Source organism: Periophthalmus magnuspinnatus, chromosome 16 (genome assembly GCF_009829125.3).
Source record: "Periophthalmus magnuspinnatus isolate fPerMag1 chromosome 16, fPerMag1.2.pri, whole genome shotgun sequence".
Lineage (NCBI taxonomy): Eukaryota > Metazoa > Chordata > Actinopteri > Gobiiformes > Gobiidae > Periophthalmus > Periophthalmus magnuspinnatus.
The window spans coordinates 7,893,874-7,909,121 of NC_047141.1; the positions used below are offsets into that span (position 1 = coordinate 7,893,874).

Sequence of the window (15,248 nt, forward strand, 5' to 3'; positions counted from 1 at the left end):
CCCCAGTGTCTGCATACACCGGTGTATGAATGTGTGTGTGAATGGATGAGTGGTTCTTTGATGTAAAGAACTTTGAGTGTCTTGGAGGTGGAAAAGTGCTATGTAAAAATGTACTTGATAGCAAGGATCAGACCATCAACCTTAAGAAATTATTCACAAAGGGATAATAATATTGATGGTTGTATTTTCTGATTAAAAAAATAAAATAAAATAAAAAATTAAAGCCACTATACCTGTTTTTTACAGTCTTTAAAACAACACAAAGAACTACTTTATTTGAAATGGTTTGCAGTGGTCACTTTTTACATCATGCTAATACTAGCAACTGGCATATCTTCAAGAACGACTTAAACAATACCTCTTTACTGGATCAATTTTGCTCAAATACATGGGAAAAAATCATCAGGTCCAGGCTCTTTAAATAAAAATGTCCAAGCAAAGACACAGCCAGGCTTCCAGTGTATTTGTATGAGCATTGAGCAGTTATTGCTCAGGCCAAGCATAGACCAGTTGTTGAAGAAACATGTTGGGAATCATTATACTTGCATGTAGCTCAAATACACTTAGAGATCCGCTATTGTCTGAATAAATGCATGCATTAAGATAAATCTCAAAATGTCAAAATTGCCTCAAGAAATGTCATGTAATTCTCCCCTGTGTGGAAAAACAGTTCTCGTCTTTAGCTTCTAGGATCATCAAAAAAAATTGAAAATCAGATACTAATCAATACTAAAACTTGCATCAATACTAGATACTAATTTCAGCAAGTATCGATACTAAAAAGTCACATTCACAGGACAGAAATGAACCTTTCCTGAATAGATTTAGAAAGATCCTGAGCTGTATCAGAACAAGTATAAGACACATAGACTAGTATACACCCATGGACCACTATGGAACCTACTGGACGACTGAGGGATTACACAGATATAAGGCCACATGGGATATAAAAGTTTTTTATTATTATTGTGGTATCGGAATCAGTATTGACTAAGTCCATTCCTTCGTATCAAAATCAAGAAATGCACATAAATGACTCTATAAGATGTACAGTAGTGCAGTAGTGGCTCTCATATGGGTCAGTACATCGCCTAAGGTCAGATGGACATGTGCGGTCTCTCTCACCTCTGACCCAAGCCCCGCTCCCGCTCCTCAGGCTGTCTCCTTATATGGGCGAGGACATGGGGGCACCATAAAGGTCAGAGCGTTAAGATTCATACTCGACACATACTGTATATATTTATGGGCCAAACAGAAAACCTGCCCAGATACAACAGCTGCCTTTCCCTTTAAGGTTTATGCTGTACAGAGGAGGTGGGCGAAATAATGTGTTCATTATGATATTAAAATAGCTGGTTTGACGATTTAGAGTGGACAATATGCCAAAGAATTTCACAGTTTCCTAGAACCAGGTTACATTTTTAGTTAATAATAATAATTTACAGAAGAAGAAACTTGAATCCATTTGTTTATTACGTTTGACATTTTATTAACGGGACAACAGAGCAGCAATGGGAATTATCTTTAGGCATTTAACAATATCCAAATCTCATGGTGCGACATTCTACGTGATTCTGTGCAATGCTCCGCCCACAAGCCTACATCACCCATGCTCCCACACGACAATTCTACATAAATATACAAAAACATGATACAAAACTGCGCACAACAACTTCATAAACCTGATGCGACGTGCGGTAGTTTCATTAGTGGGATGTTGTGCTATGATTGCGCTCTGAAGGAGGAGTGACTTAGCACGGAGAGCAAAGGGAGGGGAGACCCAGAACGTCAAAAACGAAGCGAATCTTATAAAAACATGTCAATACGTTGTTTGTTACGTTGTTTTCAAACCAATGCTGATCTAAATATGTCATGTCTTAGGTGTTGACGTAAAATACCCTCCCTCTTTAATATAAATATCATTTGCATGTTACGTAATACGCATTCTGACTAGTTTTGAACAGCATAAACCACATTTAGACCACCGCCGTGTGCCGGATCACAGGATAAAGACTTCATCAGTATCTTTAGAGCTCCTTGTATCGTGCCAAGCCTCAGGGGATGTTCTCTGCTCTGCTCCTAAAGCTACATTTGTTTTCCAGCAAAACAAAGACATCCCAAAAAATCCTCTCCTCTCCCCTGGTCTTCCCCCCAGTCACACCCACACACGATTAGCCCCGATCTGGAGTCTGCTTCTGTCTGTGTCTTGTATTTCACAGTCATTTCACAGCGCCTGGATCTTCTGCTTGGCGTGTTTTGGATGAGGGAGAAGGGCGCGCGAGCGGCAGACAGACGGGAGCGGTGACAGGGAGAGGGAGGCCGTGTGTTGATGTCTCCTTAAAACACCAACACGAGCGTCACATGAATATTTGACTGGAGTTATTTGAGCGAACGAGGTATTCCATGTGGAAGTCTGTGTCTGTGCTCATGTTTTTGTCATTTTCAGGAGGCAAGAACTGAGATGATCTTTGCCTGCAGTTTCAGATTTATATAGGGCTTTTCGACCACTCACCCGTTCATGCACCAGGGGCAAGCAGGGCGAGGTGTGTTGCCCAAGGACACAAGAGTAGTATGCACTGGAAGAAGAGGGGAACTGCCAACCTAAAGCAAATGCGCCTTAACTTATGATTCCAACAGTATAGTACAATATATTCTATAAAGCCATGCTCTGGACAGGTCGTGTTGCGAGTGTTGTGTTATTTTTATCTTGTACTTTATTTGTAGACTTTATTGTTCTCACTGGGACATTTCTCCTGACAATGTGACGTCTGTGTCACATCAGCAGCTCCAGCAGGATGTCCGCAGCACTGGCTCTGAGTTTGTCAAAGGGAAAGCGCTTTAGACTTCACTGTGCCCCTTTGAATCTTAGAGAGAGGATTCCTACAGTCATAATGAATAGACAAAAACTAGCGTAAAAAAAAAGAGGATTTGTTGATCTAATTTACCCTAGATTACAGTTTTGTTCAAAAAATCCCTGAAGGGACCCCACACCGGCCTGCTTTAAAGTTATCAGATACAAAATCAATACAGGATTTGATTCAGGGGCCCTAATTCATGGACAACTGCCTACATAGGTCCTGGCAAATACCCAATTTTAGACTATTTATTACTGCGGGTGGGGGCAGGGGGGCGCCGTCTGAAATCTTGTCTAGGGCACCGAAACAGATATGGCCGGCCCTGGACTCACCTAAAGGATTATTAGGAACACCTGTTCAATTTCTCCTTAATGCAATTATCTAACCAATCACATGGCAGTTGCTTCAATGCATTTAGGGGTGTGGTCCTGGTCAAGACAATCTCCTGAACTCCAAACTGAATGTCAGAATGGGAAAGAAAGGTGATTTAAGCAATTTTGAGCGTGGCGTGGTTGTTGGTGCCAGACGGGCCGGTCTGAGTATTTCACAATCTGCTCAGTTACTGGGATTTTAACGCACAACCATTTCTAGGGTTTACAAAGAATGGTGTGAAAAGGGAAAAACATCCAGTATGTGGCAGTCCTGTGGGAGAAAATGCCTTGTTAATGCTAGAGGTCAGAGGAGAATGGGCCGAGTGATTCAAGCTGATAGAAGAGAAACGTTGACTGAAATAACCACTCGTTACAACCGAGGAATGCAGCAAAGCATTTGTGAAGCCACAACACGCACAACCTTGAGGCGGATGGGCTACAACAGCAGAAGACCCCACCGGGTACCACTCATCTCCACTACAAATAGGAAAAAGAGGCTACAATTTGCACGAGCTCACCAAAATTGGACAGTTGAAGACTGGAAAAATGTTGCCTGGTCTGATGAGTCTCGATTTCTGCTGAGACATTCAAATGGTAGAGTCAGAATTTGGCGTAAACAGAATGAGAACATGGATCCATCATGCCTTGTTACCACTGTGCAGGCTGGTGGTGGTGGTGTAATGGTGTGGGGGATGTTTTCTTGGCACACTTTAGGGCCCTTAGTGCCAATTGGGCATCGTTTAAATGCCACGGGCTACCTGAACATTGTTTCTGACCATGTCCATCCCTTCATGACCACCATGTACCCATCCTCTGATGGCTACTTCCAGCAGGATAATGCACCATGTCATAAAGCTCGAATCATTTCAAATTGGTTTCTTGAACATGACAATGAGTTCACTGTACTACAATGGCCCCACAGTCACCAGATCTCAACCCGATAGAGCATCTTTGGGATGTGGTGGAACGGGAGTGTCGTAACGGGTGAGTGTAGCGGACCAAAGGATGCAGACTCGGGGTATATTTACAGGATTTATTGTAATAATAGGACAAGTACAAACAGCGGGTGATCCGGAGGTGAGCAGGTGAGCAGGAACACAGGAAACACAGGGACCGGGGACATGAAGGGATGACAGGACGACAGGCAGACCAGACGGGCGTAGGGCAGAGCAGGCAGGAGACATCCAGGACCGGAGCACGACAAGAACACAGGGGCGACAAGAACGCAGGCAGGAAAGACGTGACACGACAATGATCCCGCGCTGAGTCTCTTCTCCCAGCTCCTTTTATGCACAGCGGGTGTGTTGATTGCGCTGATGTGCTGCAGGTGCACGCAGGAGGAGCCAGGAGACCAGCCCAGATCTGGCAGGTGAGGGAGGGAAGGAGCAGGACAGGAGTAAAACCAGGAGCGGACAGTGCGGATCATGACAGGGAGCTTCGTGCCCTGGATGTGCATCCCACAAATCTCCATCAACTGCAAGATGCTCCTATCAATATGAACCAACATTTGTAAAGAATGAATCAGCACCTTGTTGAATCAATGCCACGTAGAATTAAGGCAGTTCTGAAGGTGAAAGGGGGTCAAACACCGTATTAGTATGGTGTTCCTAATAATCCTTCAGGTGAGTGTATACTTGTACTACTGCAGTTCCCCACAGTCTAAAGCTAATGATGAAACCTGTACACCTGTCATGATAATCACTATATCAACTTATTGTTCAATAAAGAAGACACAGAAGAATCATTTTTGGGGTCAATATTTATCAAGTACTTTTTCTTTGTCCTAGGTGCACATGTGTCAAACTCAAGGCCCGCGAGCCAAATGCAGCCCTCCACACCATTTTATGTGGCCCTTGACAGGGTAAATTAAAAGGTATGATGCTCTTAAAATCTCAATTTATCAGGAGATACACAGTTACACAGCCATATTTTTACATCTAGGCAAATGCATATGCAATATTTGTAACTTCAATAAATAATAAATACAAAAACAGTTAATTAACAAGTTACAAAATTAGTTTGATTTATTTTACATTTGGCCCTTTGAGAGCAGCCATTTTGTTGATGTGGCCCTCAGTGAAAATGTGTTTGACACCCCTGGACTAGAGGGATATTTTTTGTTATATTTTTGATTTTACTGGAAAAAGTTGAACTGAACTTCTATGTCTCATTATAAATACAACCTAATGACTTAAGTGCTGCATTCTGTTATGTATTTATCGCATCTTTTGTTTTTTTTAAAGTATATTGTACATTTAGAACACTCTTTGGGGTGTAGTTCTGCTTTATGGTTTTGTTTTCATTATAGCCATTTCACAAATCAGCGTATCGCGCTTAAAAATGTGTTATAGTGACAGGCCTAGCGAACTGTACTCTACTACTACTATTTACCTCTATACTGCCAGAGTCCCATATGAGTACTTCAAACACTGCGCATTTAAAGGTCTTCTATTATGCAAAATTGACTCTTGTGAGGTTTATGTCATGCTAGATACCCACAGTTGTGTTTTGTTTCATTCACACATGTTTGAGTAACACTTCATTATTAGTCTGTCTAGCTCAAAATGCTCCGTTCCACCTTGTGATGTCATGATTTCAAGTTAACAGCTATATCTTTTTACCTTTAGTTCAGTAGAGATTGGTAATTCCAGGACTGAAATGACCCAAATGTATCTAGTAGAGCACTTCCTGTATCACCACGTGACGTCACAAGGTGGAACAGAGTGTTTTCGTTTGAGCGAACTCAGCCTAAATATGACACAGAGACACAGTTAGCTCGTGTCTGTGCTCAGTGAGTCAGCTCCTGCAGACGACCAGCACACAGCAGTTTCATTTGCAGAGCTCAGTGCTTTGGAAAACGACTTTTTAAAAATTTAATAGAATGTATTTTTGTAAGCACACTGTTCCCTCTCTCTGGGGAGTGGAGCAGTTTGTGTACGGCACATCTACTCGGAGCGCAGAGGACACAGGCTGAATACATCTGCAGAAGAGGAAGAGAGGGAGGAAGAAAAGAAAGAAAGAGGGAGGGGGAAAGAGAGAGAGAGAGAGATGGGGCAGTGGAAGTGCGGATGGAGAGATTGGGAGTAATAATATAACAACAAATCAGGGAGAGGAGGAAGAGAAGAGAGAGAGAGAGCTAGAGAGAGCGAGAGAGAGGGGGAGGTAGAGCACATTGAGGAGAGGAGGAAGAAAGGCAGAGAGGGAGAGAGAGATAAGGGTGGAAGAATTGAAGTATAGATGGAGAGATTGGGAGTAATAATAAAACAACAAATCAGGGAGAGGAGGAAGAGAAGAGAGAGAGAGAGCTAGAGAGAGAGGGGGAGGTAGAGCACATTGAGGAGAGGAGGAAGAAAGGCAGAGAGGGAGAGAGAGAGAAAGATGAAAGAACGAAAGTATAGATGGAGAGATTGGGAGTAATAATAAAACAACAAATCAGGGAGAGGAGGAAGAGAAGAGAGAGAGAGAGCTAGAGAGAGAGGGGGAGGTAGAGCACATTGAGGAGAGGAGGAAGAAAGGCAGAGAGGGAGAGAGAGATAAGGATGGAAGAATTGAAGTATAGATGGAGAGATTGGGAGTAATAATAAAACAACAAATCAGGGAGAGGAGGAAGAGAAGAGAGAGAGAGCTAGAGAGAAAGGGGGAGGTAGAGCACATTGAGGAGAGGAGGAAGAAAGGCAGAGAGGGAGAGAGAGATAAAGATGAAAGAATGAAAGTATAGATTGAGAGATTGGGAGCAATAATATAATAACAAATTGGGGGAAGGAGGAGAGAGAGAGGGAGAACAAATAAATTGGGGAGAGGAGAGACAGAGAGAGAGAGCTAGAACAAACTGACGAAAGGAGATTGAGAGAGAGAGAGACAGAGAGAGAGAGAGAGATGGAATGATGTAAGAAAAGAAGTATGGATGAGAAATAGGGACAAATACTATAACAACAAATCAGGGATAGGAGGAAGAGAAGGGAGAGAAAGAAGGGGGGGACACATTGAGGAGGAGAGGAGGACAAAAGACAAAGAGGGAGAGAGAGATAAAGATGAAAGAATGGAAGTATAGATGGAGAGATTGGAAGCAATAATATAACAGCAAATTGGATGACGGAGGAGAGAGAGAACAAACCAGGGAAAGGAGATCAAGAGAGAGAGAGAGAGAGATGGAACAATGTAAGAATAGAAGTATGGATGGAGAAATAGGGACCATACTATAAAAACAAATCAGGGAGAGGAGGAAGAGAAGAGAGAAAAAGAAAAGGAGAACACACTGAGGAGAGGAGGAAGAAAGAGAGAGGGAGAGAGCGATAATTATGGAACAATGGAAGTATGGATGGAGAGACTGGGAGCAATAATATAACAACAAATTGGAAGGAGGAAGAGAGAGAGGGAGAACAAATAGGGGAGAGGAGAGACAGAGAGAGCTAGAACAAACCAGGGAAAGGAGATTGAGAGAGAGAGAGAGAGAGATGGAACGATGTCAGAAAAGAAGTATAAATGGAGAAATAGGGACCAACACTATAGCAACAAATCAGGGAGAGGAGGAAGAGAAGAGAGAGAAAGAAAGGGGGAGAGAGAGATGGAAGGATGTAAGAAAACAAGTATGGATGGAGAAATAGGGATGAATACTATAACAACAAATCAGGGAGAGGAGGAAGAGAAGAGAGTGCGAGAATGAGAGGGGGAGAGAGATGGAAGAATGGAAGTATAGAAGGAGAGATTGGGAGCAATAATATAACAACAAATTGGAGGAGGGAGGAAGGAGAGAGAGGGAGAGCAAATCGAGGAGAGGAGGAAGAGGGAAAGACGGAGAAAAGGAGAGAGGAGAGAAGAATTGAAGAATGGAAGTATGGATGGAGGGACCAAATCAGGGAAAGGAGGAAGAGAAGAGAGAGAGACAGAGGGAGGGAGAGATGGAAGGATAGAAGTATGGATAGAGAGATCTGGAACAATAACATAACAACAAATTGGAGGAAGGAAAGAAGGAGAGAGAGCAAATGGAGGAGAGGAAGAAGAGGGGGAGAGAAGGAGAGAGAGAAGAATTGAGTATGGAATTGAGAATGGAAGTATGGATAGAGAGATCTGGAACATAAATATAACAACAAATTGGAGGAAGGAGGAAGAGAGAGCGAGAGAGGGAGAGTTAACAAATCAGAGAGAGGAGAGACAGAGAAAGAGCTAGAACAAACTGGGAAAAAGAAGAGAGAGATAGAAGGATGGAAGAACTGAAGTATGGATGGAGAGATCAGGAACAATAATATAACAAATAAGGGAGAGAAGGAAGAGAGAGAGAGACAGAGAGAAGGAGGTAGGAAAAGAGGCATGGACGGAGAGATCAGGAACAATAATATAACAACAAAATCAGGAGACGAGTATAGTGAAGAAAGGGATGGTGAGAGCAGGACAGAGATAAACATGGCAGAATGGAAGTATGTATGAAGAGATAGGAAACAATAATACAAGAAATCTATTGCAAATAAAGTTTCATGGTCAAAAGGAGGAAAAGTTTGAATGTTTTGTAGTTTTTCTCTTTTCCTGTGCTGCCTGGTACTGAGTGTTCTAAGCTGCAGCACAAATCTCAAGCTCTGTTCACACCTTACTGTTGGGAAATATTCTGAATCGCCCCCACTCTTCACCCCCATTTCACAATATACTGCCCTGTCAAACAGACACGGGATCAAACAACTAAAATAACACTCTCTGCTCAAAAACAGGCATCAAGATATCAACAGACAGGCGGTGCGTAGTATTCCACACCAGGAAAACCACGCCAGCCCTCCATAAAGACGCATTAACACAAAACAACAATATAATCATAATGCACTCGTCTTATACTGTATCGCGCTTTTCCAATTGCTCAAAGTCCCAAGTGGTAAGATACTATTATAGCCACAGCGGCCCTGGGACACACTGACAAAAGCGAGGCTGCCAAACTGCGCCATCGGCTTCTTCAACCACAACCAACACTCACACACGACATTCATGCTCGCCAATATGGGTGAAGTGTCTGTTATGTCCTTCTTTACCCTAAATCTTTATTTGTATTGTTATGGATATCCCTGACCTACCCTTCGTAATACCATCTGTTGTTATGTTATTCATCTTTTGTTTGTGCGTCTAGCCGTCTCCAGCCACTTGGACTAAACTAAACGAGTATGATTGTTTTGATTTTATAAATATACTGTCTGCATGTTCATTTGTCCGCTGAGGGTGAGACGACACTATCAGGGACAACAGCTTGTGTTTGATGATTGTGCACAATTGATTCAATAAAGCAGACTTTCTGATTCAAGTTAACTTTTCTGTTGATTTTATATTTTTAAAGTTTTTTCTATTCCGCAACAGGACTAAGCCAGGAACAAAACCTGGACTAGAACAGAACTAGAACAGGATCAAACCAGAACTAAGACAAGTGTGAATGGAACCTAAAACAACCAAGATAAGACCAATATCTTCAGTAAAAAAATAAAAAGAAGTTCAGGGGAGGGGGTGCGGCGCATAATGTACACGCTGTAAATACCTTGAATTGTAACCATGGGAACATTTTGTGACATTCTCATTCTCTCAAACGTCCTTTCATCATCGTCCTTTTTTCATCCATACACCTGCGTACTTCAACAATGGAGGCAAGGGAGGTGAAGCGTCTCACCTATGGACACACCGACGCTAAGCACTGGATCAAACCAAACTTTTATGTTGATGGACAAAGATTCTAACCCAGGGGTGCCCAAACTCTTTTCACCACGGGCCATATGTTGAAAAATATTTGACACGAAGGGCCAGTGGATAATTCAGATGGTGCATTTAACATAGTTTTGCCTTCATACTTTAAATAAGGCTTGAAATAGTCAAATTAAGTCTGTCCAAAAATGCAATGTGATGTTATTTAGGTTACATTAGTAGGATTATTCAAATTTGCCATAAAAAGTACTGATTTTATTCTGATTAGGTTCTTCATCCAAGTACTACCCAGACCCAACCCTACTTAGCTTCAGAGTTCAGACAAGTTCTGGCATTTTTAAAGGAGGTATAGAATCTTTCTTCTATTTCCACTGAGGACAATCATTATAAGAGTGAGTTATAATGTAAACCTGCTCCAGAGGTACAGGAAAAGCTGTTGTGTTTTCATAATGTTTCTTTGCAAATATAACGGTAGAATACAGCACAGGGACCAATCAGAAATAACTAAATGCAGCAGGGTGGTACATTTGTCTGAGAACACAAGTAGATTGGACAGTTTGAAGGAATGAAGCTTGTTCCTATGTGTCTTTTTTGATTAAGAGTGTGGCGCGACGTTCGGAAAATCGTTGAAGCCAAAAATTGATCTCAGGACCAACACATGACACTTGTCCCCGCCTTATTTCACCCATTTGTCGCTGTCAACCAATCACAGCCATTCATAACACTACTCCCTCTTTCCCCTCTTTCATCATGTTGCTTTAGCCACGTACAGCGATCTTTCTCCACCGCAGTGCTAAATATAAGGGGAAGTGGGTGAAAAACGGCTCTCAACCTCAGGGCAGCGTTGCAGTTTGGGGGGAAGATGAATGCGAAGGCCTCAAACAAACCAAAACAAACACGGCAACGGAGACAGGAAAGATGTGTGTGATGTGTCTGTGCTTTTCTCTCAACTGGGCTTAACTTAAGTTTGATTTTTTTAGCTTGTTCCGCTGTTGTGATCAGACTCAACTATCCATCTGGGTGTCAACATTTTGATGCAGAACTCATTTCAGAGAGTTCCGGGAGCGACACACGAGGACGACGTATCTCTTTCTCTGTTCATTTCAGATGGGACGTGTGCGACAATGGAAAAAACACAGGTATCTCTCGGTAGGCGACAAGCGAAAGTAGTAGTCCATTGAGGTTGATCTGGTCTTCCATGAATTTACTGTAATAGATTCTTTCGTCAGATCAAGGTTTAGTTTGTTTTCATAGCTGACACTTTGGACTGCTCATTACCGGTCTTCTTCAGAGTGGTCACATGATGTTGCTGTGACGTGTCCAGTCAGCTAAACAGGTCAATTTGCGGCTGTCTTCCTACAGGTGGAGGCAGAACAACAACGCCAAAACCTATTTAAATCAGATGACCGTGTAGACGTGCGCACACAGGCCTGCAACGTGATCCTGAAGGTTAAAAATTGTTAAACTTTTGTCACTGTCACGAACACAACAGCCAATTAGCAAGGATTTCTTTTAGTGTTTTTGTAAAAGTCAGGCACATATCAAAGAAAGCTGCTGCCTTTTTGGCCCGAGTTGTCTTTTTCTTTCATTTGTGAAACAGAGAAAAACACTACACATGCAGCTTTTTAGACCTGAAATGCAGTACTTTTAAATTTTACTCATTCCCAAGTCAATCCAGTGTGTGCGAGATAAGCGATTGTTCCAGGACTAGAGCGTTGTGAAGCTGCTGCTGACCACTACAGTTCAACGCTCTCGTGTGTGGGATTTCTGACCTGATGTGATGAGTGACCCTGGTCTCTGATGTTTATTGCGCCCCACGTGTCCCCCCCGTTGTCGCGCCCCCGCGTGTCGAGCCCATTAGACACAAAAATCTGGCGTTACAAGTTACAGCAAATCATTCATTCCATCATATCGCCATTCGTCTTGTCTTAGCACCAAAGTGTAATCACTAAACTAATCACACTTATTTGTCAGTTTCTCTTCTCTTTGAACTGAAACTGAAACACAACCTGATACACAATAAAATCCAACTTGACACGTGTAAACTTTTCCATACCATGACTGTTGCAGCGTGCCGTCTCCACCAGTCTGTTGTCCTGGTCGTAGCACACCATGGCCTGGTAGCGGTAGCCCTGCCCGCACTCCTTGACCTCCGGCTGACCCTTCACCCCTGACCCCGTGGTGACTTCCAGCTGACCTCTGCCCCCTGACGCCGGTGAGCCCTCTGGCAGGATGCAGTCGGACCAGTTGCCCACGGGCTGGGCGTTGTACTTGTCGCAGGGGCAGTACTGCGTCTCACTCAGGGGGTACATCTGGGTGTTCTTACATTTGTCCTTCTTCTTACTGCGACCTGGGGAAGAAATACTTATTACTATGGTAACGCTATTCAGGTATACAATCCGCTGTGCAACTTCATCTTAAATAGGGAGTATTTTAATTCTACGGGGGATTAACTGCTAACACATAACATATTTAGATCACCATGTTACCTTGAAAATTGTATATTTTCAAAAACAACATATTCACATGTTTTATTGTTGTTGTTTATTGTTTTATTGTTTCCTCATGCTTTGGGCTGTTCCACACTGGCGATACTTTTATTCCTCGCTAACTAGTAGTATAAATCCATAATAATTAGTAATACAGGCCTATTATTGATCTTTTAGGTATTTAATAAAGTGCTTTTTTCCTGTAAATTCATATTAGCATTAGTAGTAGTCCCTGTCTGCTGTTATTTTGTTCAGTAACTGACTCAGAAGACATTTTTTGCTGTCGCAGAAATTAATTCCACTAACTTGTTGCATGGTCATTTCCCCCTTATTTCCCCATGGATCATCTTAATGATTGTTTATTAGTTTTATTTGCAGTGGGTGGTACTGTAACTATTACCTTCCAAAGCTTTAATGAGTATTTTATGAATTCTTCTACTAAATGGATAACCGCTAACTAGCATAACACTTAGTTAGCTCTCAAGATGTGGTCACTAAACTAAACCCAATATCATTCTTCATGTTTTGATTTGGTCTCTACACAGTTCTGGTGGTTTGTAGACCAAACTGTCCTTTATTTCTTCTTTATTTCTTCTTTATTTCTTCTTTATTTCTTCTTTATTTCTTCTTCATTTTATTTTGAGACTAGGGGGTAGCTGCTCTGGAACTTTGCATTGCAACACTATAATTTCTGCATTGTGGGACAAATAAAGGTTTATCTTACACTGTGTAACTTTTCTGATGAAGGGTCCACTATTTGGTGGTCGCCATGAATATATTGTTATGCCTTGCTTGGAATGTTTCGCAGTATGGCATTTCACTATCTGTCTGTCTGTCTGTCTATCTATCCATCCATCCAACTATTTCTATGCAGTTATCCATTTCTATCTAGTTATGCATTTCTTTGTTTGGTTGTTTCTTTCTTCTATCCATCCATCCAACTATTTCAATCCATTTCTATCTATCCATCCATTTCTTTGTTTTATTTACTTTGTCTTTCTTTCTTCTTCTATCTACCTACCTATCCATCCATCCATTTCAATCCATTTATCCATTTCCATCTATTTCTTTCTTTCTTTCTTTCTTTCTTTCTTTCTTTCTTTCTTTCTTTCTATCTTTCTATCTATCTATCTATCTATCTATCTATCTATCTATCTATCTATGTCTTGATAAACCTGTGTTCTCGGCCTCATGGCGTCACCTGTTTGTTTACGTGGAGATCAAAAACAGGCAAAGCTCTAACATCTCCATAGAGACCAGCAGGCAGTGCCAGTAAACGTGCTGGACCCCTCATCCCAAAAGTTCCACAGTGTTCCTTTAATCTGTACTTTCCACTGTAGCAGCAGACAGTGTTTCTGCTGTACATTATTGTGATGTAGTTAGTGAGTTACATAAGCCCGTCTCCTGTATGCAGACCTGAAGCCCGCAGGGGGAGTGCACCGGGAAGTGAGGATGATCGGGAAGTCATTACAATCAGCAACATCTGGGAAGCACCTTTGTCCACCTGCTTATAAAAACTCACTTTACACTAGGGCTGAACGACCTGAGAATAACATTTAATTGTTATTTTTCGGACGAGCTTTGCAAATCGATTTTAATAAAACGATTATGTTCAAAGTTCACCTTTTAAACACTGAAGAAGACTGAAATATGAACTGCCAAACTAACACAAGAATCACATTTCAGAACATGTTCGAACAGGATAGACAGGATATTTAGTTGTTATAGTACTTACAGCGATTTTGATTTGATTACGATTATGATTAATCTTGCAGCTCCATTTTAGATTCAGGAATTTACTATTACCACTACACTTTAGATATATCCCTGTGTGATGTGGAATTGCAGTCACTTAAGAGTATTCAACAAGCCACACACTCAGTTTCCTGAGTTGTGCTCTGGCCTGTCTGCTAGAAATTAAAATTAAAAACTTCACTTGGTTTTGCATCATGTTCACTCCTGGTTTAGTCCTGGTTTAGTCCTGGTTTAGTCCTGGTTTAGTCCTGGTTTAGTCCTGGTTTAGTCCTGGTTTAGTCCTGGTTTAGTCCCGGTTTAGTCTTGGTGATGTGTTGGTTTAGTCCTGGTTTAGTCCTAGTTTAGTTCTGGGTCTGTCCTGGTTTAGTTCTTGCTTAGTCCTGGTTTAGTCCTGGTTTTATTCTGGCGCAGTCCTGGTTTAGTCCTGGTTTAGTCCCGGTTTAGTCTTGGTGATGTGTTGGTTTAGTCCTGGTTTAGTCCTAGTTTAGTTCTGGGTCTGTCCTGGTTTAGTTCTTGCTTAGTCCTGGTTTAGTCCTGGTTTTATTCTGGCGCAGTCCTGGTTTAGTACTGGTTTAGTACTGGTCTAGTCTTGGTTTAGTCCTATTTAGTCCTAGTTTAGTCCAGACTAAGTCCTTGCTAAGCTCTGATTTAGTCCTGGTTTAGTCTTGGCAATAACACAACAATTCCTCATGCCTGCCTCCTTCCAAAACACACACACGCACACATTTCAGCAGTAAAAGCTCCACTTGTGCTCTGCTCCCTCCTCCCTCCTCACCTATCAAAACCCTTTTAGGACTTGGTTTAGACCAGGCTTAGCTATGGTTTAGTCCTGGTTTAGTTCTGGGTTAGGTCCTGATTTAGTCCTGGTTAAGTCCTAGATTAGTCCTGGTTTAATATCGGCACTAGTACTATTGCCCCTCTCCATCCAAAACACACACACATCTGCAGTAAAAGCTCCACTTGTGCTTTGCTTTCTGGTCTCACTCTCTTCATCAAAGCTGTCTTAATTTAGACTTGGTTTAGTTTTGGTTAGAAGCTGTTAGTAGTTTTGAGGTGTTTTGTCTTCTTTTTAACATATGCAATTTCTTTTTTTTAAAATGAAAATACAGTAT

General features: G+C 41.9%; 1 protein-coding gene across 1 annotated transcript in view; it reads right to left on the minus strand.

The window, feature by feature from the left end:
* The window catches only part of LOC117384122 (thrombospondin type-1 domain-containing protein 7A), a 196,040-nt gene that overhangs the window by 61,942 nt on the left and 118,850 nt on the right, over window positions 1-15,248 (minus strand). The window contains exon 17 of the mRNA XM_055227765.1: window positions 11,949-12,242. Coding sequence (XP_055083740.1) covers window positions 11,949-12,242 — 294 coding nt within the window. The remainder of the gene's footprint in view (window positions 1-11,948; window positions 12,243-15,248) is intronic.